Source organism: Engystomops pustulosus, chromosome 4, assembly GCF_040894005.1.
Source record: "Engystomops pustulosus chromosome 4, aEngPut4.maternal, whole genome shotgun sequence".
Classification (NCBI taxonomy): Eukaryota; Metazoa; Chordata; class Amphibia; order Anura; family Leptodactylidae; genus Engystomops; species Engystomops pustulosus.
Window position 1 is genome coordinate 190,409,027 of NC_092414.1, and position 27,526 is coordinate 190,436,552.

General features: G+C 44.2%; 1 protein-coding gene across 3 annotated transcripts in view; it reads right to left on the reverse strand.

Moving 5' to 3' along the window:
* PSD4 (pleckstrin and Sec7 domain containing 4) overlaps positions 1–18,609 on the reverse strand; it is a 34,000-nt gene extending 15,391 nt beyond the window's left edge. Inside the window, exons 1-3 of one of the 3 annotated variants that reach the window (XM_072148994.1) lie at positions 18,370–18,609; positions 5,038–5,125; positions 1,825–2,860 (exon numbers count right to left, since the gene is read on the reverse strand). In XM_072148994.1, the coding sequence (XP_072005095.1) occupies positions 1,825–2,715 (891 nt within the window). In that variant the 5' untranslated portion in view covers positions 2,716–2,860; positions 5,038–5,125; positions 18,370–18,609. Of the gene's footprint in view, positions 1–1,824; positions 2,861–5,037; positions 5,126–9,946; positions 10,092–18,369 lie in introns of those variants that run through there. The other 2 variants (XM_072148992.1, XM_072148993.1) reach the window with 2 other exon arrangements.
* Between the last annotated feature and the right edge of the window lie 8,917 nt (positions 18,610–27,526).

The following is a 27,526-nucleotide window of genomic DNA, read 5'->3' on the forward strand; positions in this document are numbered from 1 at the left end:
TTAAAATAAGGTTAAAAAATACAGAAAATATTTATATAAAAATATTTCAATATTGTGTAAGTTTTTCTGTAATTGTAATGATCGGAATGATTTTTTATTTGAAAAAAATTAAAACAATGACAAAATTGCCATTTCTAGTTTGTTCTACCTTAAAAGGAAATCAACCAGTATGAAAAAGTAAAAAAAAAACACTGAAAATACTCATGTCTGCTCCTCTTCATCTTGATCCCGATGCTCGTTGCTCACTAGTCTTGACACACAGGGATCACCTAGAAAAAAAAAACGTATAAAAAGCAGCCCGGAGCATGGGGACAAGATGTCCGGCGCTCCGGGCTGCTAATTATGCACGCCCCCTTGTGTAAAGTCATCTCCCTCTCAAACATAGGAGAAGGAAGCATCTATTACACAAGTTGCGGGCATAATTAGCAGCCCTGAGCGCCTGACATCCCGTCCCCACGCTCCTGGCTGTTTTCTCTAGGTGATCCCTGCGTGTCAAGACTAGAGAGGGCAAGCATCAGGATTTTTTTTTACTTTACGGGTTGATTTACTTTTAAAAAAATAATAAAATCTCATACTAGTACCCTTAAAATGGTATCAAAGAAAACTACAGACCATCCTGCAAAAAAACCAAGCCATCATACAGCTCTAAGTAATACAATGACAGGTAGCAGACGTGTGGCCTCCTGAAAGGGACGTTCCTTTACAAAAATTGGCAATGAGAATTGAAAAGATGTTGTTCTGTTAGCCCACAGCTATGCCTTTAAAACCTTAGATACAAGAAGGCTTTGTATATCTAAAAGTGGAGAGGGGAGCAGTCTGCTGGTTGTTTATGTGGACATGTGCCAGGCTGAACACACATTAGGGGGTTCAGCCAATGTTAGTCTAATGTGTATGACCACCTTTTAAAGAGGTTCTCCTTTTGTTTATTAAACCAATTTGGGGGCAAAAAGTTTACCAACCCTACCAGCTACCCATTCCAGTATGTGACTCCTGGTCGGTTTGTTGAGGCACAATAAGTGATGTCACTTGCGTTCTCAGAATCCAACTGGTCACAGTTGCCTCATGAATACGGACAATTCAGTCCAGTCTGGAATGTTGCTGAACCAACCGGAAGCCTTACAAGGAACCTGTCACCAGGAATGTAATTTTTAGCTGGCGACAGGTAAAAACCTATGCTATTCTGATTTTATGTCTGTCAGCATTCTGAATCATTTCAATACTTTATAATAGTTTATTTTACATTACCTGGCTCCCTGCCAGCAGTGTGCCGAGTCCCGAGGGGGGAAAAGGGGGCATGTATTCTTCCTTTACTCCACAATCTCTCTCCCCTGCCTGCTCAATGCACATGACTGGAAGTGGGGAGCAGTGAGGGAGCAGGATGAGTGTGAAGGAAAGAAGACTGATGCAGGCACACACAGGCTGCAGTTGCCCCCATCTTGGGGACTCACCACATGCTGCTGCCAGGGAGCCAGATAATGCAAAATAAACTATTATAAACTACTGAAATTATTCAGAATGCTGACACAGGCATATTTAAAATCAACATAGCATAGGCTACTGGAACCTGTCACAAGCTAAAAATGACATTCCTGGTGACAGGTTCCCTTTAACAATTTAGGAGATTGGAGGCATATCACTTCAGACACCCTGTAGGCAGTTTAGCTAAGCTGGAGTCCCAAATCAAAATTCTGATCCAATAAAGTTAAACAAGATCTGATGGTGATCTGATGCCGACAGCGATGCCAAGCAGACACCCGTAGAACAGAAGAACATTTACATATTGTTAAATTAAGTTATAGAAAATTCAATATGCACGTCACATACCTTCTGAGTATTGTGCTGAGTGTCAGGGACATGCCACTTCTTGGTCCTGGAGCTGGCAGACAACACCCTCTTCTCCTCCCACTCATCCTCATAAATCTGGAGCTCCTCCAGTGACTCTTCCCGTGTTATCTGATGCCACGCATCTGTTCTCGTACCTGATATTTTAATATCCCAGGCGCTTTGTGCATAGAGCAGCTGACTCCCATGAGCCTCTGCTCTATGTGTATCTTCACATTGGCCTGCGGGAATACACAGCTGTGTAATGTGAGCCGCAGAACATGAGTCTGTTGAGTTCTTGAACAATGGGTTATCACAAAATAAGCTTTCGTCTTCTATGTCTACGTCCGAATATGAAGCTTCGTCACTTTCTTGCTCTTCTACCAAAGTGGGAAGCTCTTCGTCCAGAAAACCATCAACCTCAATGTGAGGTTTCCAGGTTTCCAGCATTCGGCTCCTGGGAGGACATTTCTCGGACTGATTGATCTCATCCTGGAGATCCATCACACACAGCTGGGCCTGGAGTAAGCTGGCCAAAAAGACATCCTGAGCAGAGTTGTTCTTGGGCAATGCGTTGACTTGGGTCTTCATGTTGGTGGCTTTAGATGCTGCCTGAGGAACCTGTTGGACTTCCCTGTGGGTTTCTAAATAGTTTCCAGCATTAGTACCTGGGATGAAACCAAATTCTTTGGCTGTTTCTGGAGGTTTCTTCACAATGGACCACTCATTAGTCTTTGAGTCATGGTTCAACAAGGGGCCGAGATCGGAATTAGCTCCAGTTGTGAATACCTTGTGTTCTTCAGAAACCCTGGACAAAGTTTCGGGTCCTATGTCAGGTCGAACATAATATATAGGTAGAAGGTCATCATCCACCGAAAGCTGCTCCTTTTCCATGTCACCCTGTTCATTTGTAGACAGGGGCTTCCAGTTTGGCAAATAAAATGTGGATTCCTAGAGTCCGGCACTAGGAGGATTCAAGTCACTATAGGTTGTGTAACCCGGGGCTCCAGAGGACCAATCTTCCACATTAACATCTGCCCTGGAAGACACGGGAATAGAAGCAAACAGTGAGGAGAAGTTAATGGTTAATCTGAAGGAGTAACGCTCTGAAAAACCTCTAGTAGCTTGAATATGCAACGGCCATAAGTATAGTATAGGGTTTATAGTACTTATACTGTAGATATCCTAGTCTTATGACAGGGTTTTGTGGGTGTCCATGCTTTATGGGACTATTGGTAACTTCTAGTAGTTATAGTCAAGTTACTCATTTGGGTAATGTGCCACTAGTAGCAATAACCCTAACATAAATGGATTAATAATAATACTCTCATGTTCCCTTTTCGACAGAAACATAATAAATACGTCCCAAACAATCCATTTATACATCTTACAGGATAAAGAATGAAGCCGACTCCTGCCAAAGTTATATCACAAGAGGAGAATGTTAAAAAGGTGGAAATGGGAATTACTGGAAAAAAAATAAGCGTCTGACGTCAGGAGAAACATCAAGGCCGTAAACAAAAGAACTTTCTGCAGCTATAATTAAGATTGTAATGGCAGGATGTAGTGATGAGGGACAAGGCTGAGGGGAAAAACTGAGAGAACACAGTGCAATACAGAGAGAAAGATAGACACGAGAGAGACACAGAGGCTCATGTGTGTGACACAGGCCCAGAAGTGTGAGAGACCTGGGGGTGCTACAGAGGCCCAGAAGTGTGAGAGACCTGGAGGTGCTACAGAGGCCCAAAAGTGTGAGAGACCTGGAGGTGCTACAGAGGCCCAGAAGTGTGAGAGACCAGGAGGTGCTACAGAGGCCCAGAAGTGTGAGAGACCTGGGGGTGCTACAGAGGCCCAGAAGTGTGAGAGACCTGGAGGTGCTACAGAGGCCCAGAAGTGTGAGAGACCTGGGGGTGCTACAGAGGCCCAGAAGTGTGAGAGACCTGGAGGTGCTACAGAGGCCCAGAAGTGTGAGAGACCTGGAGGTGCTACAGAGGCCCAGAAGTGTGAGAGACCTGGAGGTGCTACAGAGGCCCAGAAGTGTGAGAGACCTGGAGGTGCTACAGAGGCCCAGAAGTGTGAGAGACCTGGAGGTGCTACAGAGGCCCAGAAGTGTGAGAGACCTGGAGGTGCTACAGAGGCCCAGAAGTGTGAGAGACCTGGAGGTGCTACAGAGGCCCAGAAGTGTGAGAGACCTGGAGGTGCTACAGAGGCCCAGAAGTGTGAGAGACCTGGAGGTGCTACAGAGGCCCAGAAGTGTGAGAGACCTGGAGGTGCTACAGAGGCCCAGAAGTGTGAGAGACCTGGAGGTGCTACAGAGGCCCAGAAGTGTGAGAGACCTGGAGGTGCTACAGAGGCCCAGAAGTGTGAGAGACCTGGAGGTGCTACAGAGGCCCAGAAGTGTGAGAGACCTGGAGGTGCTACAGAGGCCCAGAAGTGTGAGAGACCTGGGGGTGCTACAGAGGCCCAGAAGTGTGAGAGACCTGGAGGTGCTACAGAGGCCCAGAAGTGTGAGAGACCTGGAGGTGCTACAGAGGCCCAGAAGTGTGAGAGACCTGGAGGTGCTACAGAGGCCCAGAAGTGTGAGAGACCTGGAGGTGCTACAGAGGCCCAGAAGTGTGAGAGACCTGGAGGTGCTACAGAGACCCAGAAGCATGAGAGGCTTAGAGGTGCAACAGAGGACAAGCAGTGTGAGAGGCCTAGAGGTACTACTGAGGCCCAGAAGTGTGAGACAGCCCTGGAGATGCTACAGAGACCCAGAAATGTGAGAGGCCTAGAGGTGCTAGAAGACCCAGAAGCGCAAGAGGCCTGAAGGTGCTATAGAGACCCAGAAGCATGAGAGGCCTAGAGGTGATACAGAGACTGAAAGGTGCTACAGAGGCCCAGAAGTGAGAGAGGCCTGGAGGTGGTGCTACAGAGGCCCAGAAGCATGAGAGCAGAGACCAGAAGCGTGAGAGGCCTAGATGTACTACAGAGACCCAAAACCGTCTGAGGCATGGAGGTGCTAGAGAGGCCCAGCAACGTGAGAGCAGAGACACAAAGCATGAGAGGCCTGGTGGTATGGCAGCAGTGTGACACAGCGCTGGAGATGCTACAGAGAACCAGAAGACTGACACAGGTCCAGAAGGGTGACATAGACCCAGAGACACCATAGACAAGTGAAACAGAGATGCGACTGAGGCGCAAAGGCGCAGCACAGGCACGGAGACATAAAACAACCTGGAATCTGGTTGCTATGGATATCTGCTCCTCCGTTTCCTGTAGTAACTACATGCGGTCCTCTATCTTCTTCTCTGTGCTGTGACCTCTGGAAGTTACAGTAAATGTGTAACAGGAAACGTTCAATGTACAATCTAAGAAGGACATTACATAACAATCACTGGTGACAGAAACAATACTCGCCCCCGGAAAGTCACAGCAGTGACACCCCTCATCCACTGACCACAGATGGACCTCCCCATCACCATTGGTGGTTTAGTGTCAGCAGATAGACCATGTCCAGCTGTTTGGCCACAGACTAACAATACTGGGGCTTATTTACCGAGGGTCGCGCGCTGCACTTTCGACAGACTGTGCACTTTTTTCGAGGATTACACGGCTTGCATAGATATTTAACAGGTGTCTGGGATTGTGTCGCAGCTGCGCTGGCTTTCATGTGACACAAATCAGGGACGTACTGTCGAATGGTCCAACTAATTCGGACTGAGTGCAGGATTTAACTTTAAAATTGTGCCGCAAGACAATGCATTTACATGCACCAGGAAGGTGAACTCCTGTGGACCTGAGCGGGGAAGCAGGATATCGGGCGCATTGGGGCAGATTTACTTACCCGGTCCATTCGCGATCCAGCGGCGTGTTCTCTGCGGTGGATTCGGGTCCAGCCGGGATTCACTAAGGTAGTTCCTCCGACGTCTACCAGGTGGCGCTGCTGCGCTGAAGTCCGCTGAAATGCACTCAAGTACACCGGCCTATTCCTGGTGAAGGTAAGTGCAAGCTCCGCGTCACTTTTTGTTTTTTAAATGCGGCGGTTTTTCCGAATCCGTCGGGTTTTCATTCGACCACGCCCCCGATTTCCGTCGCAAGCACGCCAGCGCATATGCGCCACAATCCGAGCGCGTGCGTCAAAATCCCGGGGCAATACAGGAAAAATCGTCGCAAATCGGAAATATTCGGGTAACACATCGGGAAACCGTGAATCGGGCCCTTAGTAAATGACCCCCCTTATCTTTGTGAATCACGGCACAGTTCATTATCGTCGGACAATGCACTTTCGGTGAACTACATGGACGGGGTAAGTAAATGTTCCCCACTGAGTTATACTCTATATAGTCATAATATTTTTCATATTTTGCATTTCCATTGAAAAGAAGGCAAGTCGCAGCCTAGATGTGCGGGTGTAGAGTATTTTTATCTGTCAGATGACATACGGGAGTGATATCATCCCTCGTCCCACACGTGTATGCTGGATTTCCCTCTGCTGTGACTTGTTCCCTCAGCCCCTGTCCTCCATCACTTGCTGAACTGGAAATCGCAGAATATGAGGTGCAGGTGGTATCCTGATTTAAGGCCTACAGTCCCGGGGCCATGTTTGTGGGGAGTTCCTGGGCCTGTCGAGGCAGACATCTTGTTTTATAATCACCGGCAATGTAACACTTATTAGCGCTGGAGGGGTCTAGTAACAGTAAACAGTAACCGTTCTACACGCCGCTGCTCTGCCGCATGTGAAGAGTCCATCATGGAACTGAAAAAAAATGGACTTCAATAAAGATATAGATCGTCCAAAAAACATGCCCGCTTTCTTCCAAAAACAGTGCCACGTTTGTCCACAGGTGAAGCTTGGTAATGCAGCCAAGTCCTCATCTTAATTAAAGAGAATAAAGCAAAAAGCTGTAATACCACAAACAACCACTGCAAAATAGACGGCACTGTGCTGATTCGTCGCTCGGCTGATCAATACATTTGATGGCTTATTCTAAGAATAGAACATTGATATCAACCTCTGACATATCAGGCAACCTACAGGTGTGCAAGAGCGGAAGCACAGGGTGCAAGTGCAATGGGGCAACAGGTAATGTTTTGGGTGTCGACACTGCAACGCAATGGGCTGCAGAAGAGGAAATTTTTCACTAAAAGTACTACAAAAAGACAAGTTATGGGTAGAAATAAGCGGACCTGTAGTTTCAGTTCAGGTTCGGCTGTGTGACCCGGGCATATTGCCGGATTGGTGGCTGAACAGTGTCCCCCTAGCTAGTAGCTAGGGTCATCAATTTGCCAGAATGGCTGTTTGGCCGTCAATACGTCTGGGTCGCACGGCCAAACTCAAACTATGGGTTTTCTTACAGTTCTGTCTTGTGTTGTTCCTCCTGAAAATTTTGTGTGCTCTATGCAGTTAGAGGTTGTGTCCCTATACACTAACATTGTCCAATCAATGCTGTGAATAATTAGACTGTATATGGACACACCCCTTTGGCAAATGGAAAGATAACTCAGTTGTCAATCTATTTATTCATTTCCAAGAGGAATAACAGAACTACAACCACATTATTTCTTATCAATAGGGTATGTCCCTACACTGATCAGTACCAGAATATAGAGACACATTCATCTACCAATAGGAAAAGCAACGTCCAGCTTTCAGGTCATTCCTGTGTTTCCTGGAGGAATAACAGAGGAACCGCACAATTTATAGTTACTAAAAAAAAAAAACACACTAGAATTTTCGATTCACTGGAAATATACAGACGGAGCAGTGGCAGGACCTCCAAGCCCGTGCAGCGTTGTGGTGGACAAAAAAAAACTTTCATCCCCCCTTAAAGTATTGAAAAGTCATTGCTTACCTAGAGATGACAGCACGAGGACTACATGGGACCAGCTCTATCTAGTCCAAATTGTGACCCCCTAACAGGGTCCACAGCAAGGGCTTCAGTCCTGGGGGTCTCATGGCTTGTATCTGCAGAGCACAGGCAGAGGATGCTGGATGATCTGATGATGTGTAGACCCCGGTATCTGTCAGCACTCAGCTATGTAGCGTCAGCCGGAGAGGAAATCAGCTCACCTCCAGAGGAAGTGCCTCAGCGCTCACACTCCTGCCAGGTACAGGAAATCCATGCCGCTATACCCGTGACTTCATGTTTCCACACACCGCGTACTACTAAATGCTACGTGATTCATACTGACCATCACAGGGGGACGGAGGTCACCAATATCCACCCAACTAACATAAAAGAAACCAGTCCAAGCAAAGAGGACACCTAAAATCTGCCCCAATGATCATCAAATATTAGAAATCCGGTTTAAGGAGATCCCCAGCGATCAACTGAAAATGTTGAAATCCCCAGGTAGCGCCCCCCAGAGGCCGAATATAGAATAATACATTATTCAGTAAGGGGCCAAAGTTTGTACCAAAGCCAGGGGTTTCAGGATTATTACAGGAACAATATACTAAGATAACAAAAATGTAATCTATCGATTACTGGACACCAAAGATTCCCAAAAGGCATCCAGGACTATAATGTGGTCCAACGGCCCTAAATTAGGAGTTTAAGGAAATCTACCATAAAAATCCATGCACCGTGACTGTGGTAATCATCTTATATTTATTATCCATGGCCTCCTTCCTTCTAAAATCAACATATAAAATTATGCTAATTAGCCTGAAGGGCTCCTGGGGAGGTTATCAGAGCCCCTCTGTGCTCTGTCTTCTTTTACAATGTCTCACCTTCCCCCTGCTTTCTAAGTACTTCCCCCCTACCTCTTCTTTCAGTGTTCTCATGGCAGCAGCACACAGCGGCAGAGGGAGCAGGGGGAATGTGAGACAGTGAGCAGAGAGTGGCACTAGCATAATTTTAAAAGCTGATTTTAGAAGAAAGGAGGCTGTGGATAACAAATATAAGAAAATTACCATGGTGACAGTGCCTAGATCTATAAATACAGTAAGTGTTTTTTTCATGCTGGATTTTGATGGTAGATTTCCTTTTTTCAGATTAAAAATTCAGGCCTGTAGAAATGTGCTGAGCCTCTGTTGTAGATGTGTGTGATGCATGGATGTGCTCGGTCCTGCAAAGCTATTAACGATCTGGCTAAGCCCACTTGCACAGAAACATTGGGGCTCATTTACTAAGGGTCTGTCGGATGCATTTTCGTCGGGTTTCGCAGCGAATTATGTTTTGCTCCGAATTGCCCCAGGATTTTGGTGCACGCCGATCGGATTGTGGTGCATCGGCGCCGGCTTTCACGTGTGGCTGAAAGACAACCCGACGGATTCTGAAAACCCGCAGAATTTAAAAAACCAAATTGTGTCGCAAGATCAGCACGTACATGCACCGGAAAGAAGAAGGTGAACTCCGGCGGACCTCGGTGCAGCAGCGACAACTGCTGGATATCAGGCGCACGACCTTAGTGAATGTCGGCAGACCCGAATCCTCGTCGGACAATGTGCCGCGGGATCGCGACTGGACCGGGTAAGTAAATGTGCCCCAATCTGCTAGCCTTACATTTATTTTCTCATGGTTCCCAAAAAAAAAAAAAAAAAAAATCGGATAAAACACAGATGAAATATGGACCGTTTTTACGGACAAAATGTTTTTGGCTCTGCAACGGATGATACACTGACTGTGGATCCATTGTTTGCAGCCAAAGAACAGAACCCGAGTGTGTAGAAAGATGCAGATCCTAAATTTATAAAAAGGGTTTCCAGTAAATGAAATGTATCACCTAAAGACAGAAGTAGAAGTAGGATAAATCCATGACTCAAGCTGCGTACAAGTCTCGTCATGTCTTGGAGACGTGCGACACCCCACGGTCAGACATCTGACAGCACACGCCAAAGTTATTAAAGGTATACTATCGTTACAAAAATATTTTAATTGATGACATTCTATTTAAAGTAAAAGAGAATAAACCGGATGACTTAGGGAAGGATACGCTGCCATCTATCAATAATGGGGAGTGTTCAGTGCAGATCAGTAGCTATTCCCGTCTCCTCTTCATTTGGGATCAGACTAAGCCTCTCTGTATACACCGCCCTCCATAAACAAGGGCTCCGATGCCAGGATCCACCTCTGACAGCTTTAGACTCCTTTTATATTTCCAGACATGACCTCTCCATAAAGGAGAAGTATGGTCTCACCTCAGAAGTCTCTTCTCTATTGTTCCCCGGTCTGTCACCCTTTGCCGGATGCTTGACATGTAAAGCGAGGAGTTGCGCTGCAGCTGAGATACAGGTGCTGTGTGGCTGCGGTGAGGCTCAGCTCCCGGCAGTCTTGTGGGCAGGAAGCTAGCAGGCGGCCTGCTGTTCTTGGCAAAGCTCGGGGCCTGGCTGAGCACAATGTTCGGGGTGAGAGGGGAAGTGCCATTTCTTTCTATTGGATTGCAAAGGATAATAAGAGGCCTGTGTAGGCAGCGCAAGGTAGAAGGCACAGTCCTGAGTATATAGACCAGCGGTGCCCCCCAGAGCAAAGTTTTTACTAAGAAGAATTATTAACATATTACCGATCAGTAAATTAATGAGATGCTGACAGCGGTTTTTAACCCTATTAAACTACCAGAACCTCAGGTAGGGTATGAAATGTCCTTTCTGGAAGTCCCTGTTTTATGTAAAATCTAAAAAAAAAAAAAATTCTGTCAAAGTCGTGTGAAAATGATCAGAAAAGAGTCATATTTGCTTGAGAGGATTCAAGGGGTAGAGTCATTTCAAATGATCCCATCTTCAGTCATTTTAAAGATAGGAATCTGAACTTTCAGATCATGAATTACAGAACCAGAGAAAGAGAAATATAAAGACTGGAAAAATGATTTTTATCTACAGATCTCATTTCCAACTATACGGGAGATTTATTGGAAGTGTCTAAAAGCAGAACTGTTCTGTTTGTCCATGCCAACCAATCAGAGCTCAGCTTTCATTTTCCCACAGCTGCTTATAATATGAAAGCTGAGCTCTGATTGGTTTCCATGGGCAGTTTTACCTCAGACACTTCTGATAAATCTCCCCCTATTTTTTAACTGCTTGTATCTCTGATTCTGTACATAACTGAACAATTAATGCAATCTAAAAATGAGATTTATATATTTAATATGACACCAAGAGCATTTTTCTAGGTACTACAGAACTGAACATATAGGCGTCTAAAGTGACACTCTTCCTGCAGCTTCTTAACTTGACTCATCTCTGGTAAAATATGACTCTTCTGCGCTTATATTTATATGATTTTGGAAGAGAGTTTTTATAGATGAACAGGTGATATTTCAGATATAAGAAGGTACTCTAGAAAGGACATTTTTTACCCAACCTGAGGGAGCTAGTAGTTTAATGGGGTGAAATATGGTGACAGAATCTCTTTAATATATACAGACCTGTAAAGCAATAGTGGTGATGACAGGAGAGTCTCATTAAAGAGAACCCGTCATGCAAAATAACCCCCTAAACTAAATATATTTTCATAAACTGCCATTAGAGAGCATCGCCTCTATCCCTTCATTGTCCCTCTACATGCCTGTAAACCTAAGCAATGAGGTCCTAAAGCTGTATGCAAATGACCTGTGAAATGTCCAATGAAGCATTAGCATATTCAAGCTGTCCACTCTATTCATGAGTGGGAGGCACAGCCACACCCCCAGTGCATGACTGACAGCCTGTATAATGATGTGAGGCTGTATAATGCTGTGCTTCCTGGTGCTGGTGGCCACGCCCCCTGCAGCCTGTGTGTGTATGTGTGTGTGTGTATAGGAGAGATACAGCAGCTCCAGGCAGCCATGTTACAGCAGAACATGTCAGATTCATGTGTAGCTGATGTCTGTGTCTCTCACCTGTATATTAGGAGGATGCAGCATGTCAGCAGATGCAGCACACACACTAGCCATGCTTTACTATACATTACACACAGACATGAGCAGGGGGAGGAGAGGGGAGGGGTAACAGGGGTGACATCACTGCCTCTGACCATGTGACCAGCCTCATTTACTTGATAAAAAATATGTGATTTTACAATGAATAATGTATGAAATAACTAGATAAAGGCTGGGATGGGATCCTTGTGAGCTGCTCCAACAGGTAGAGGTGACAGGAGAAGTGACACAGACCTGATGACAGGTGTCCTTTAAGGACCTTACTATATTATATCTACATCTGTGCACACTTCAGAGCTGAAGTCTCCCAGCAGTCACTGCACAGAGTTTGCTGAGGAGACTTGCATGCTGGTTAGTGTAGGCTTTACACCAGGCGTTGTACCGTAAACTAATTTATACAAAAATGACCCCCCCCCCCCTTGTATTAGAGAAGCAAAACTAAGACGTGAAGAATTTGTGTCTGTCAACAAGGCTGTAACTACAGATCAGGGCGAGATAAGAAACGCTAAGTTTTTACAAAGTTGCTCAACTGTAGAGAATATCTATATATAAGCGTCATAAAGATTATTACTACTATTAGAAAATCTAAAACAACTTATCCCAATGAAATCACAATCCTGTGAGGCACAATTCCTCTGTTATTCCTCATAATAAATGGACAATCGGGTGTTGACCACCGCAGTGTGGTGGCCACAGATGTCACCTTGCCAGGGACTGGAAGTACAGAGGAGGATAGCATCTACGCAATAATGAACGGGAAGTGAGGCAAAGCCATCAATAACACATCCATTACTGCAAATGAATGGTAAAGATGGTAATAGGGAAGAACCACAAACATGTCTCCACAATAAGGGGATTATGGATGATGAAGAATGGTCCTCACATAAGTCGGACCACTCGCACATGGAGACTTATATGATACATAGGAGATCAGCATTACATAGAGCAGCTGGGGCACAGCTCCGCACAGTCGCTCCTTTGTTCTCACACAGAGCCGGCTCCACACTGTAGTGCTAGAAATTATTGTGGGATTCGGTCCAGAAATTCACATATAATCCTGGTTACAGACCCCCCATCCCCTACAAGGTCAGTTTGCAGTCGCTTCCGGTCCTTATGGGACATGCTTGTTTGTGCGGGCTGCCGACGTCCACATTCACATTATATATGTATGTGTACACTAAACTCACAGCTTGAATTATTAATATAATGCAGACCATTTACAGCAATCTATAGAACCCTCAGCTTAGGGCCATTGTTTTTACAGTCCATTAAAGCAACCATCTGCTTTTAGCTACTACCCCCACCTCAGTGGTGACACAAGACCCTGTAGCGGCTATAAGGGGGGAAGCTGTAGTCCTTGACATGTACTGTAATTCACATCTGCGTTCAGGCTTCCGTTTTGTAACGGATCCTTTTTTTACTCAATTGATCTCAATGGACTTGTAATGGTGTCCGGTAGTGTCCGTTTTCCCGTCATCTGTTAGGCCTTCCGGTATTTTAGCGGATGGTTGGACGTAAACTGCGCTACTTTGTCCGTCTGGAGTTACAGAAAGATAACGGAATACTCTTTTCTGTCCTTAATTTAACGTTTATTTCAATTTAATGCCTATTTAACACCAACATGTGAGGGACCGATGACTGGCCACAATACAGGTCCTCATAGCCTATGGCGCCCGGCCGCGTACGGTGCCCACACCGTACAGTGCACAGAGAGGGGTGATCAGTGCTCATCCGTCCTCTCCAGCGCATATGTGTACTCTCGCCAAGGCTACTAGTGTCTTCTAATGTGACCATAGGGTCCTCTCTGATGCCATTGCCCACTAGTGATTACATTTGCAGTAATGATACCCATGACCTATACAAAAAAAACATCAATATCACATAAGCAGTTTGGTGTCTACGTTTTTCTGTATAGTGTTAGACCGTGGGAACTGCAGCTCAGCTTCTTTTTATTTGATATTAGATGATTAGATGGCTCTGTCTATGAGAGCCTTCAGCACTGCATATTTCAGGAGATTTCGGTGAAAGTGACTATTATTCACCTCCCACCCCCACACGTTTTTCCTGTCATACTAGCGTGTATAAAGCTTCCTGTTTGTGTCTGATACTACTACGTACATCAGGAAAGAAAGATGGCCACAAGCGCCTGACATTCTGTCTAATAAGCAATGCTGGCGTCCTTCATGATAACCTCAGGATGCTACGTGAAGAGGAGCCCTAAATAGCACATCAGATAGTGCCAAATCCTTCCCAGCGATTTACTGTCTACATAAAGGGTAACACGCAAAAATACACTGTACAATGGGTAAATCTTTAAAACCCCTCAGTACTTTATAAGAGTGAAAAGATAATAAGAGAAGACTCTAGGAGCAGTTGAACTTGACATTAAAATGAAGGAGGAATCTGCATATAGTCAACCTATGCGGTTCCCTCAGAGGATTTTGGCGGGAATTTACTTGACAATATTGGTTTGCCATCTCAGACGGACAAGGGATCACTTTCTCCTGCTTGTGACCTACAAAGTGCATACGGTGTGTGCATGTGGTCTTAGTAACAGATAGAGCTTATAAAAATGCATTGTTTTTATTAAATTCCCAGTTTTTAATAGTTTTTTTTGTGTTACTAATTTTCTTATTTATGACCAGAGTAATTAAATGAAGGCACTGGCTGATAATTTGACATGCAAGTTGTATATTTTTCATTGTTCATATCCTAAGGGGTTTTCCAGGAATTGTATGCTGATAAATCAGGGATTGCTGCAAGATGTTAAAGATGACCTGTTACCTATAAAAACAGCACTAGGAGCTTATTACTAACGCAAGCAGCTCCTAGTGATGCAACAGACGCAGCAGTGTTAAACTGCTAGCATTATCAAAAACCTCCAATAACGCTAGCAAACACTGCTGCGCTGTACAATGGAAACGCCAGAGGCGCTACCTCTTCCCAGGACTGCCCCACTCACTCCATAGGGTAGCGTTGACTGTCACGCATCATGCGGCAGTAACCGCCCCTAATCCCGCCCCCTCATGAATATGCCGGACCGCTTTGAGAGCAAACACAGCGCAGCAGTGTTTGTTAGCGTTATTGGAGCAGTAACACTGCTGCGTCTGTTTTGGCACTAGGAGCTGCTTACTTTAGTGCCGTTTTTGAGGGTGACAAGTCCTCTTTAAAGAAGATCAGCCAGGGTGAATTGGGACACTAAACGACCCACAGGGAGACCTAAAACACACAGGTCCTGTTTGAGTTCTCTCCTTGTTTACTTAAAAAATAAATAAATAAACCTTTATACTTACCTAGAGATAGGTCCGATTTTTGTGGAGCTGTGGGTGGTTTAGTGTCCCAAATCGCCCTGACAGGTCCCCATAAATTTATCCCATATTCACAGAAAGGGGATAACATGCTGTTTGGTGGGGTCCGACTGCTGGGATTCCCACCAGTTAGGGGTGCCTGATTCCTTCAAATACATGGAGTGGCAGGTTGAGTATGTGTACTATCACTTCACACCTTGGGACACCCCCTTTAATGCAAGTCCTCAATATCAGTTTTGTGGGCTACAACAACCAGAACTTCTACCATCAGCTGTTTATAGACTTCTCAGGGGTCGGCATCATATAAGCACCCGATTAGTTTGTCTCTGGAGACCTCATATGATATCCCTAACTCCTACTTTGTCCATATGTGTAGTGAGGTGGATGAAGCTTTACATATATATCGCCCCTACACACAAGTAACACATCTATATACACTCATGTGAATCATGACTGTGCACTATATAAAGAACACAATACATCACGTGGCTGCATTAATACTGGATTCTCCACTCTAATCTACTCATAGTCACCATAATTACTGTACTATGGGTATCTTCTCGCTCTGGCACATTCTGCTTGGAAAAGCCATGTATTAGCCGCACTGAATGGGACTAATCCCTGTAAGCATCCACTGACGCATCTACAATAGAAACGCCAGTGTCTCCCTGGATGTCAGGAGCTAATCCAATTACAAATACGTGTAACATTTGGGGTGTGAGCATAACCTAAAGCTCTGGTTCTCTTCTACACTATGGTTTCCATTGATAATATAGGCCATAGCAGTAAGCCACATCCACAGCACAATGGCCATCACTGTCTATTTTAAGAGGACCTTTAATCACCTCCATCAACTACAGCTCCTTGCACCTCTTTGCAGACACTACTCCACCGATTCTGTCGCATATAGAATTTTATTTTCTTTAGCCCCCACTATTACCGGGCAGTCAGTCCCACTCCTTTCAGCACAATATAGGCCAATAATTTCACGTGGGTAGTGTCAGGCAAAGACCACCCACCTGACAGTAGAGGAATTGATTACTGAATAGAGGGGTATAGAGAAAAAAAACGGATATAGAATAAGTAGAACAACACATACTACAGATTGTAAAGGTATGGATTTTGTAAAGAAAGGCTTACTTTAAAGTGATTGTCCCAAGTTTTACAGAAAAGCAGATCACAATCTGATTGGTGACAATCCGAATGCTGGGATGAGTACAAACGACCACTTTTCACAAGACAGGGGGTTCTGTTCTTACTAATTTAAAGGACATCTACCACCAGGATGAAGACTTGTAAACCAAGTACACTTACAGGCTGGTGTGTCCACCTTCTGGCAGGATCAACTCTTCTTGAAACTTCTTCTACCCTTGGTTTTAATAAATAAAGGTTTTAAAATTATTTTTAAAAACACCTATTTTCATAACAACAAAAAGGTCCAAAGAAGCTAAAAGAAGAGCAGAAAATGATAGAGGGGGCCCACACCAGTATGTCAGAGTGCTTGGTTTACAGACCTTCATCCTGGTGGTAGATATCCTTTTAGAAAGTGGTTGATCGTGTATGCGTTTTGATGCTCCGATCAGCACCTATGGAAGTGCCAGAAATTGACAAGCGCTGTACTTAGCTATCTCCGGCAAGCCCATAAATTCCGAATTCAGTAGCAGGACGCAAGCTCCGCTACCACTTCATTCACTTAGTTAGAACAACACCCCTGTGAACTCCCGTTGTTCGATCTTGTGATAAGTTGGGGTACCAGCAGTTATACCACACTGATCAGATTCTAATCCCCTATTCTCCATGGGGATGGGGGGGCTATTTATACACTTATCTTCAGTATGACAATAACGTACGAGTCTGTTTTGGATCCAAAATTTAATCTTGGGTCGGCATAGGGTCAATGGCCTTAATAATGACCATGCATGCTATAAATATATAGATAGATCCATAGAATAAGGCCTCCATATCAGACTGTTGAGAACAGTTAATCTTTAGGATTCTGAATATTAAACCCTCAAAAATTTGATATTAAAATGCCAGAAGCAGCCCATAACCTTGTCTGACATTGCCCATACAATGATTTCTAGTTTCCTGTTATGTGAGTAGAGGAGGTCACTATTACCTCACCAGCACATTGTCCCCGAGGTGATCGCTGTCAAGAACTTTCTGCAGTTCTACAAGATATCAGAGACTTTGACACATTCTTGCGACATGCCAAGTTTCATTGAACGCATTCCAAGATATGAAACATTTACCGAGTCCTCATTCATTTACGTACACAAAACTAGACCCACGGTGATCCGCTAAGACTAGGGCTTTGTTTAAAGAATAAAAACCCACAAAAAACAATGTACCTGTCAGTACCGCTCCAGTTTCAGAGCGTAGTCTCCGTTTCCATTATATACCTCATAGAAAAGGGTGTGTGGTAAACCTATCCCAGGAATAAGTTTTGTACTGTCATTTATCCAAGTTTGGCACATTTTGTGACTACGACACAATTATGTCGTTGTAAAAAGGTGATGTAGGTGATGTAAAAAGTTTGAAACGTTTTAGTCCAAAACCTTCTTTGTACCAAGAAAATCGAACTTTTTTTAATGACAAAAACTGAATTACAAGCCTTGTACATAACCCATGATAGAGGGGCTACACCCCTCGATGAGCTGGACGGATTTGACATATATTTTTGCACCCACTCAGTGGGGCTCACGTGCGGGCGACGGCTGAGGTTTCAACATCAAAAGACAGGAAAGTTGATGTGGTTTATATGGTGCAGCTTCCACACGGACACATTCATTTCAATGGCCCCACGCACATGAAGGTGTTTTTCACGGATCCACGATGAAGCTGTAGGAGCAGGTCCTATTCCTGCCAGTGTTTCCGGCACAAGTATATCCTCCACGCACGGTCCGTATTTGCTAATCACTTGCTGTACAACACATGTGACCCTTTCAGAGCCAGTAGTATCATTTGCAAGCCTTTGTTTTTTTTATCTTGCGAATTTGTAAAAACGGATGACATGCAGAGTGTTTCATGTGGACAAATGGTCCAGAAACTACACATTGATGAGATACGGATCACAAAAACCGGAGCACGGATCAGTTGTAAAACGCAACAGAACCAGTGGGCAAATACATAATGTGAACACTGCTATAGCAATGATCCGGGGGGGGGGGGGGGGTCACTCCTTTGAGGGGCATTATACAAAAGGTCTATATAAACTACACAGTAATAGTAGCCTGCAAGATGTGTGATGAGGGTCCTAAGTATCATATATAGTCCTACATACAATTCACAGCTATATATACAATATATACAGTACTACACCTAGATTGTAAGCCCCCCCACAGGAGGCACCCCGACTACAGGTCATACCACAAGTCCCAGCATGGCCAGCGGCACTTACCTAGTGTGGAGAGCCCTGTCTCTCTCGGGTGTTACATGTAAAACCGCAGCTCCCGGTGTCAGTGTGCACTGAGGCTTGCAGCAGGTCGCTCAGCCATGAGTCTCCGGTGGGGGGCGCTGTGCAGGCTGCACTATAGGCTGTGTATTATGTGATGACACAGAGGTCAGGGCCTCACCCCGCACTGCTGAGGAGGATAGTCAGTGTCTGTGTGAGAGCTTCTTCCTTGTTCTACAGATGGAGCAATGTGTGTTTACCGGAAATAATAAAAAAAAGCAGGCAGGTCTCACATTACAGCAATGGCGGCAGGAGAGCAGTGCCCCTGCTGTGTGTGACCTGCCCTGCTGCCCAGGGGCACAAGATGGGGCACAGCTCCCCTCACATGCCCTCATATATCCCCATACTATAAGGACATGTCCACACATGCCACACAGTTACCACCAAACTAAAGTTCATGAGAATCATGATATTTTATCTCAAGATTTTCACTGAGATATACATGAAAAATGCAATAAACTCTGTAAACTCAAGCATGCTAAAGCAGGGGCAATTACTCATAGATCCTGACACGATAAAGAAAAGACCCTGATTTATGCCCCCTTTCCTGCATAAATACCCCCAATTTATAACGCCTCCATTTTTGTAGCAAACTGTCTTTAGAATGGAATCCCTATTCAGACTGTGCTCCAATCCAGCTATTAGTATATATTATCATATATCCAGATGACCTCTATTTCTCCTCTCATTAATGTCGTCAAAAAATATTCCAAAGATGAGTCTTATTGAAGGGACGGCATTAGGAATGTGAAGGAACCCGCTTGACCAGTTCATCGGGCTATTGTGGAGATGATGCTACATCACAGCTGCTTCCCTGGTATATGTAGTAATGTACATAAAACCATCCCAGCATGAGGTGTTCACTGCCGAATAATATTCCATTAACTCCTCAATGCCATGAATATTCCGCAATGTGTCAGGTTATACTAAATATTTCCCTTTAGGGTTGCTGCAAATGGGTGTGAAGAGTCCACGCATGATTCACAGTTAAAGGGGGTTTCCATGAATATGGTTCTGGAGTAAGAAATAGAGGAACAAATACTTATCTTGCTCCAGCTCTTATGGGTTTGTGTCTGAGTGGAAGTTTTTGGGGTCTTACAGGACCCTCTTAATCCAATGAGTGGCCTAGCGTTACTAGCGGAGAACCCCTTTAATGCACATTTGGCTGTGAGTTCTCACTTTGAGAGAGGAGAGATCTGCTAAGAACGTACACCTGAATAATAACACGTACATTTTTGTGCAGATAATTTTCTTCTGTATAGTAACTTTATTATTTGGTTGCTTTATAGTATGTAAAATCTGCTCCAGATCCGGTCCCTTAGTATCTACCCTTAGGCTTGGTTCACTCCGCAATATATGACATATATTTGACATATTTATCGCTTTGTAGGAGATAAGAAAAAGGATAATTCAGCTGTCAGCTTATTCATACTTTTCCAGGAGGAATATCAGAGTCCTGCGGATGCTGGAATGAGCCACATTGTTTCCTCCTAGTGGCCAGGTGTGATATTACAGATGCATACTGTACAGGGAGATCAGCAAGGTCATGTTTGGTGTGATTGAGCTCTTAATACCTTGGTTCTTGAGCACACATGCAGCCATTGTGAATGTGCAGTTCCTCCTGACATAAATTTTACAGTGTTCCTCTGCTAAGTGTTGTTTGCTTGTCACACATGAGTGCCTTGTGTATTTACCTAGGCTTCTATCACTGTATTTGTCTAGGGCAGTCATAATCTTGTATAGCCGCCATAAAACGGAGCGCATTGTTATGCACTGGCAGTATTTCTTATCACCGCTCTCTAGTGAAAGTGACAGCTACTAATGTGAAGTAAATCATAGAGGACAGTCAAAGTCTTGTGTACAAGGTGCGTCCCAGTTGCATACGACTACAGTCATATGCTGGGCTGCACCTATACATCTGAAGCATTACCTGCGGCTTGTCTCTAACCTATGATTATAGGGTTATATGTGCCAATAATGACACCTAAATCCTATGCATACATCACAGATTGGTACATCTCCCTTATAAGCTAAATTATTTCACCTTTATCCTTCTTTCCTCATATTCAAATAGAATTACTATTTAAACAGTCCTCCTTATCATGCTGTTCACAGTATGTCGTCATGATACTAAAAAGACACCTAACAAATGATTAAAAGTACCTGGTAAGTTACAAGGTTTTAAGGATGTTCTCAGACAGAAGTGACTATAGAGCATCAACAGGAGGTTGTAACAGAGATACAGAGAGACTGGAAGAGTCACAGAAAGGCATAGATGTAGATGTCCTTTTGGAACATCCCACATTGATGGCATCTTTAATGTGAACAATGTGGGGAAAACTTCTAAGGGACGTGCGCCAGTTTTTTGTCGGACTTTGCACGTTCTTTCTAGTGCAAACTACTTGCACAGGTATTTAAGAAGTAGGGCGGCACGGTGGCTGAGTGAGTAGCACTTTTGCCTTGCAGCACTGGGGTCCTGGGTTCGAATACCACCCAGGACAACATCTGCAAAGAGTTTGTATGTTTTCTCCGTGTTTGCGTGGGTTTCCTCCGGGTACTCCGGTTTCCTCCCACACTTCAAAAAAAAAACATACTGCTAGGTTGTTTAGATTGTGAGCCCCATGGGGACAGGGACCAATTTGACATGCTCTGTGCAGCGCTGCGTAATCTGTGTGCGCTTGATAAATAAAGGATTATTATAAGAAGTGTCCGAGACACATTTGTGGAGCGGCTGAACTATTCTTCATGTGACACAAATTACTGCAATGATGGGGGCATTTCTATGCTCAGTCTCACCTATGCAAAGTCCGACAGAATTGTGTCGCACGCCTCATGTTAAAGGTGCACCAAAAAAAAAGTTAATTCTGTCGGGGCAGTGTAGGGGGCGCAAGATTCATAAAAACCGTGTGCCACAAATCATGAATGTGTCACTTCCTGCACACTACACAACTGCACATAGTGGGGTCCGAATAGCTCTTTTTCGTCGGGTTTCCCGAAAATTACCGGTTTGCGACGAATTGCCCTGGGTTTTTGGCGCACACGATTGGATTGTGGCGCATCGGCGCCGACATGCATGCGACGGAAATCGGGGGGCGTGGCCATCGGAATTCCTGACATATTCAGAATAAAAAAAAAATGTGTCGCTTGACACGCGCTTACATGCACCCAGGATAGGATGGTGAATTCCATCGGACTTCTGCGCAGCAGCGACACCTGGTGGACATCGGGCCTACGACCTTAGGGAAGCGCTGGAAGACCCGAATCCTCGACGGAGAACACGCTGCTGGATCGCGACTGGACCGGGTAAGTAAATGTGCCCCAGTATAGACTGTGATATTCTTAGTAAATGTTCCCCTATGTCTTTTAGTCAGAGGGTTGGGGATGGTTGACCTCCTGGGACACATAAAATTCTTTATGGAGTTCTTGAAATAATGTAAATGAAAATATGGATGTCACCAGTTTTAACCATGTACAACTGCAGGAAGTGTATGGTAGTTGCCTCTCTGCCCTGAGTAACTGCTGTAGTATTCTACCAGAAGCCTACTACAGCATTTACTCAGAGCATAGATAATGGATTGTAGAAAAGATCAGTGCAGAGATCATAAGAGCACAGCAGTGTGAGGACAATCCTCAGTGCTCCAGCCACAATCCAGAAATATAAATTAACTGTTCATAGTCCTACTGCTACTGCAGAAGAAATGATTAATATACAGGAAAGATGTATGAAAATTAGCATGCCATACTTAAAGGTGATGACATAGGTGCCCAGAAAGGTTTTGTTCCGGTCACAACAATCCAGCGTTAGGAATTTCAGGGTGCGTCCACGTCATCTCTTGGAAACTCCTTTGTTGCAAAAAATGTGCACTAAGCTGAGATTATCAGACTTCAGGCAAGTGCAATGTAAACTATGTGCAGATTCAAGTTACCGGATACAGTAATAATAATAATCTTTATTTATATAGCGCCATCAAATTCCGTAGCTTTACAGATTCTGGGGAACATATACAAATAAAATAAGACATTAAGGAGTAATAACATAATAGTCATATGAAACAATAGGAGTGTGGGCCCTGCTCACAAGAGCTTACAGTCTATGAGGATGAGAGGGTGGCACAAGAGCTTACAGTCTATGAGGATGAGGGGGTGACACAAGGGCTTACAATATATGAGTATGAGAGGGTGGCACAAGAGCTTACCGTCTATGAGGATGAGGGGGTGACACAAGGGCTTACAGTCTATGAGGATGAGGGGTGACACAAGAGCTTACAGTCTATGAGGATGAGGGTGTGACACAAGAGCTTACAGTCTATAAGGATGAGGGCATTACACAAGAGCTTACAGTCTATAAGGATGAGGGCGTTACACAAGAGCTTACAGTCTATGAGGATGAGGGGTGACACAAGAGCTTACAGTCTATGAGGATGAGAGTGTGACACAAGAGCTTACAGTCTATGAGGATGAGGGGGTGACACAAGAGCTTACAGTCTATGAGGATGAGGGGTGACACAAGAGCTTACAGTCTATGAGGATGAGGGGTGACACAAGAGCAATCACTTAGTTCTCCTAGCAGTAGCTTCTGGATGGGTTGTGCAGGCTCACCAGATTGATCCTGACAAGGAGAGGGCGCTATTCGCAACAACCCCCTTTCCTATGCATTGGCAGGGGTGTTGCATATGCATGTTTTAAAGATCTTTACTGAATAGGTTTATGTAAAAAGTATCCTTAGAAAAAATCCAGTTCAATCTGTCCAAGACAAACCAGATGTCGCCAATTTTTGCCAATTCAATTGTAAAGGTTGGGTAAGGGTGATGTTCTCTTTAATTGGATTCTAAAAAGAGGATTGGGAAATGTATTTAAGCCTAAATATAACCGATTTAAAGAGAAGGACCTGTTGAGACCACAGGGATTGGATCAGCAATCAGGTGCAGAAAGTGCTGGTGCCCTCTAGAGATGTAAATAAGTTTTTCCCCCAAATTTCGAAATTAACTTGACCCTACGCCAGATTTACACACAAAACTAGGAGAAAATGTTAGTAAACCAATCAAACATAACCATAAACTATTTCCATAACTTTATATTACTTCTACGTTGTGTATGACTGTGTCTAGAAGGGATGTGGTCAGTCTTTTTCTCAAAAGCCTCAGCTATAGAAAATACATTTCCTGTAGGAGTGATTGTGTAAGGCATGTCCTCATAGCTCTACATACGTCTGTTAACCTCTTTGTAACTGGGCCTGAAAGATCAAACACTAATGACTAATAATAAATATGTAAATATATAATATTTTTACTTTCATTTGGGTCATTCTATTTGTGTATGTACTGAGCTTGGTTTTTGGTGTTGTACGGAGCACCAGAAAAAAAACTCAAAAAACTCAGGCCTGTTCTAAGGTCCAAACTGGCGAAGTTTGCGCGCATATTTACTAAGTGGCCAGAGACTCTTAGTATATTTGTGGTGCTGCATCACCAGTCTAGGAAATTTTAAGAGTGGCATTCAAAATACCTAAATCAAAATTATCAGATCTAAATTAGTGCCCCCCCCCCATAAAAACTAAGCCTGGAGGAAAATAGTGTAACTGTGTTTTCTCTCACTTCAATCACATTTGGAAATTTTCCCCCAGTTTTTCAGTGCAATATCAAATGTTCCCACTAGGAAGTACCATTTGTCCCACAGAGAACTAGCCCGCTTTTGGTTCTACAATCCAAAAATAGTCCATGACCAAATTTTTTGGGCAATATTCTAGCTATGCACATGAGCAAAGCTCTGATCCGTGACACAGAGTTGATAAAGTGTTTCTCTTATGGTAAAAAAAAAAATTATATGCTGATGACTTATCACCTTTTTGGGGAGACTCCTGCCAATCTCTGACTAATGTTATTTCTGTCATCGGTACCGATAATGTGGCTCTAGTTGGTGTATTTTTAAAAGTTCCAACCAATATTTTGAGATCTTGTCTGGAAGAAAGGGGTCCCTCATATTAAGTATGAAAGGCTTCAGCAATGCCGGGCTGGGTTGCTAAGGGCCCAGTGTTAAAAAATCGAATTTGGGGCCCACAATTGCATAACTACATGTACAGTTTGTTACACAGTCTATCCATATAATTTTATGGAAGAAGTAAAATCCAAGTCAGCACAATCTTATGGACTCCTAATAAGGAGGGGTGCAGCGCCCACAAAGGTTCTGGCTTGATCCTCTTGTAGCTAAATAAAGTGAAAAGCGGGCAGCACTCCATGGTTCAAAATTTCAAAATAAAAGGTGAACTTTATTGAACAAGTGGCGACGTTTCGGTGTGTAACACCTTCATCAAGCCGTATAATTTTATGAATAGGTAGGATGGTTGAGGATACCCTGTCCATGACTGATAATGCAGGGACAATCTCAGGGGCCCTCCTGTGGGCCAGTCTTATGTATAAAGGTGGCCTGGCCATTCCCAATCTATGGCTGTACTTCTTATCCTGTCAGCTCCAGCATTTTCATTGCTGGGGGATATTGAGTGCGCCATGACTGTGAATTCGCCACTGGCTTCTCCGACAGAGGTGAAAAGCCGTGGGTGCTGCAATCTGAGATTGTTGCTCCCACATCATTGGGGAGCGACGATAGACCTGACTCTATTTAGCAAAAATTTAATAAAAAGTGATCAAAAGGTCTTACGGCCCCCAAAAAGGTAGCAAAGAAATCGTGAGCTTGTGCCACATAAAAGATACCTCACAAAACACTGTACACCAAAGTATGATAAAAGTTATTAGCGCCAGAAGACGGGAAAACTAAAAAGAAAATCCCCATGATTGTACCCAGCCAAGAAAAAAGGAGCCATGCCATTTGGGGCGCACAGTGAAAGCTGTAAAAACAAATGCGCTGTTTCACCAATTTTGCATTTGGATATTTTCCCACTACTCAGTACACGGCATGGAATATTAAATAACGGCACTATGAAGTGCAATTTGTCATGCAGAAAACGAGCCCTCACACAGCTCTTTACATGGAAAAATAAAAAGTTTTTTGAAGGTGGGGAGTGAAAAATGGAAACACAAAAATGAAAAAAGGCCAGGGCGTTAAGGGGTTAATCTCTACAGGATGCACATGATTGTGCACAAGTTGTGTAAGGACTGGGCCGGAGATTTGGATAATTAAACAGTTTTGGAGATGTCTGCACTACTGTACATTCTTATAATGTACAAGTCTGCAAAATTGATGAGATCATATTTTTTCAGACACAGACACCTTACAGCTGATCATTGCAGCCTGGGACTATAGTAACATCCAGAGAGCTTTAACTAGGGGTTATCTGTAAGTTGGGTGTCATTAAGTAGGGGACCGCCTGTAGAAATAAAATAAGACATTACAGAGTAATAACAGGCATATGATACAATAGGAAAGAGGGCCCCTACTTGCGAGAGCTTGCAGTATATGGGGCAGATTTACTTACCCGGTCCATTCGCGATCCAGCGGCACGTTCTCTGTGCTGGATTCGGGTCCGGCCGGGATTTATTAAGGTAGTTCCTCCGCCGTCCACCAGGTGGCGCTGCTGCGCTAAAAAAGCATCGGAACGCGCTGGAGTTCACCGGCTCGGGCTGAGTGAAGGTAAGTGCAAGCTCCGCAACAGATTTTTTGTTTTAAATGCGGCGGTTTTTCCGAATCCGTTGGGTTTTTTCGTTCGGCCACGCCCCATGATTTCCTTCGCGTGCATGCCAGCGCCGATGCGCCACAATCCGATCGCGTGCGCCAAAATCCCGGGGAAATTTGGCGCAAATCGGAAATATTCGGGTAACACGTCGGGAAAACGCGAATTGGGCCCTTAGTAAATGACCCCCTATGTCTTATTGTATTGTGCTCTGACTCTGACTGAATTGGAGGGTTAATTGTTGGTAGAAACACTTGTAAAAAAAAACTTTCAATAAAAATGTTATTGTTATGAAAATAGAAATGAGCAAAGCTCTCATTAGAGCAGTGTTTCTTTCACCAGCAGGTGTCAGTGTGGAGCTACGGAGGTGAGTGCGTATGGTGACTGTAATCTGTATAATGGTAAAACGGTTTTCTATTGTCATTATTCATTACAGCGGCTCATTAATCATTTCTTATCTGTGCCGTAGCTACAATACGTCCTTCTCCAGTATGTCCTCCAGCTAAGAACCATAAGTTGAGCAAATCAATATGTCAGGACTTATGGTTTAGCAAAATTCACATGACGCAAATATCATAAAAATTCCTGTTGCTTTTGTGTTGCAATGTGAGCAGTAAGACGTACCCTTACATCTTGTTGCGCATGGGGGAGTGTGAAGAGGGCTCACGAGCTGAGCCCTCTTCATGCTCGCCGGGTGCTTGCTTCACAATGAATGGCCTGGTCCATAATGGGTTAAGTAGATTACTTGGGCAGTGTGAGGTCTTATTGCATATATCAGTGGTGGCGAATCTATGGCACAGGTGCCAGAGGTGGCACTCAGAGCCCTTTCTGTGGGCACTCAAGCTACCACCCCACCACAGAGTTTGCCAGCTAGGACTCAAGGCTTTCTCCTGTGATCCAATACAGCCCAGGACGTGCCATGCTCAGCGCTATTTGGCTGCCAGGACTAGAGGAGAAGCAAGAAGGTGTGGATAGAGATGGATTGTCATTGGAGCTCCTGCTCTGGGTCCCCTGATTGTTCCTCTTCAGGGGACCCTGGAGAGAAGCTACAATCCAAATTTCTCCATCATCTTTCTATTGTATTGGTGAACTCAGGATGCCAGTACAATTAAAACCTGTGATACAGCAGGGATGAATAAGTTACTGCTTAAAATGTCATGTTGGCACTTTGCGACATATAAGTGGGTTTTGGTTGTAGATTGGGCACTTGGTCTCCAAAAGGTTCGCCATCAATGGCATATATCATACAGACATTTCGGATTTAAGATCCATTCTGGGGAATGAATAGGGTTGTCATAGATTTCGGCAGACCACATCCAAATCCTCAACTCTGATCTTATCAGTTTATGTATTATCATAATTACAAGGTGCATCAAACTGACAGTGTGACATATGATACAGGCCTGGCACCAGCACCCGGCTTCCCCGGGCAAGACCGGGGAAAAAAAAATTGTTTTAATGCGTTTTGTCACTTTAAGACAC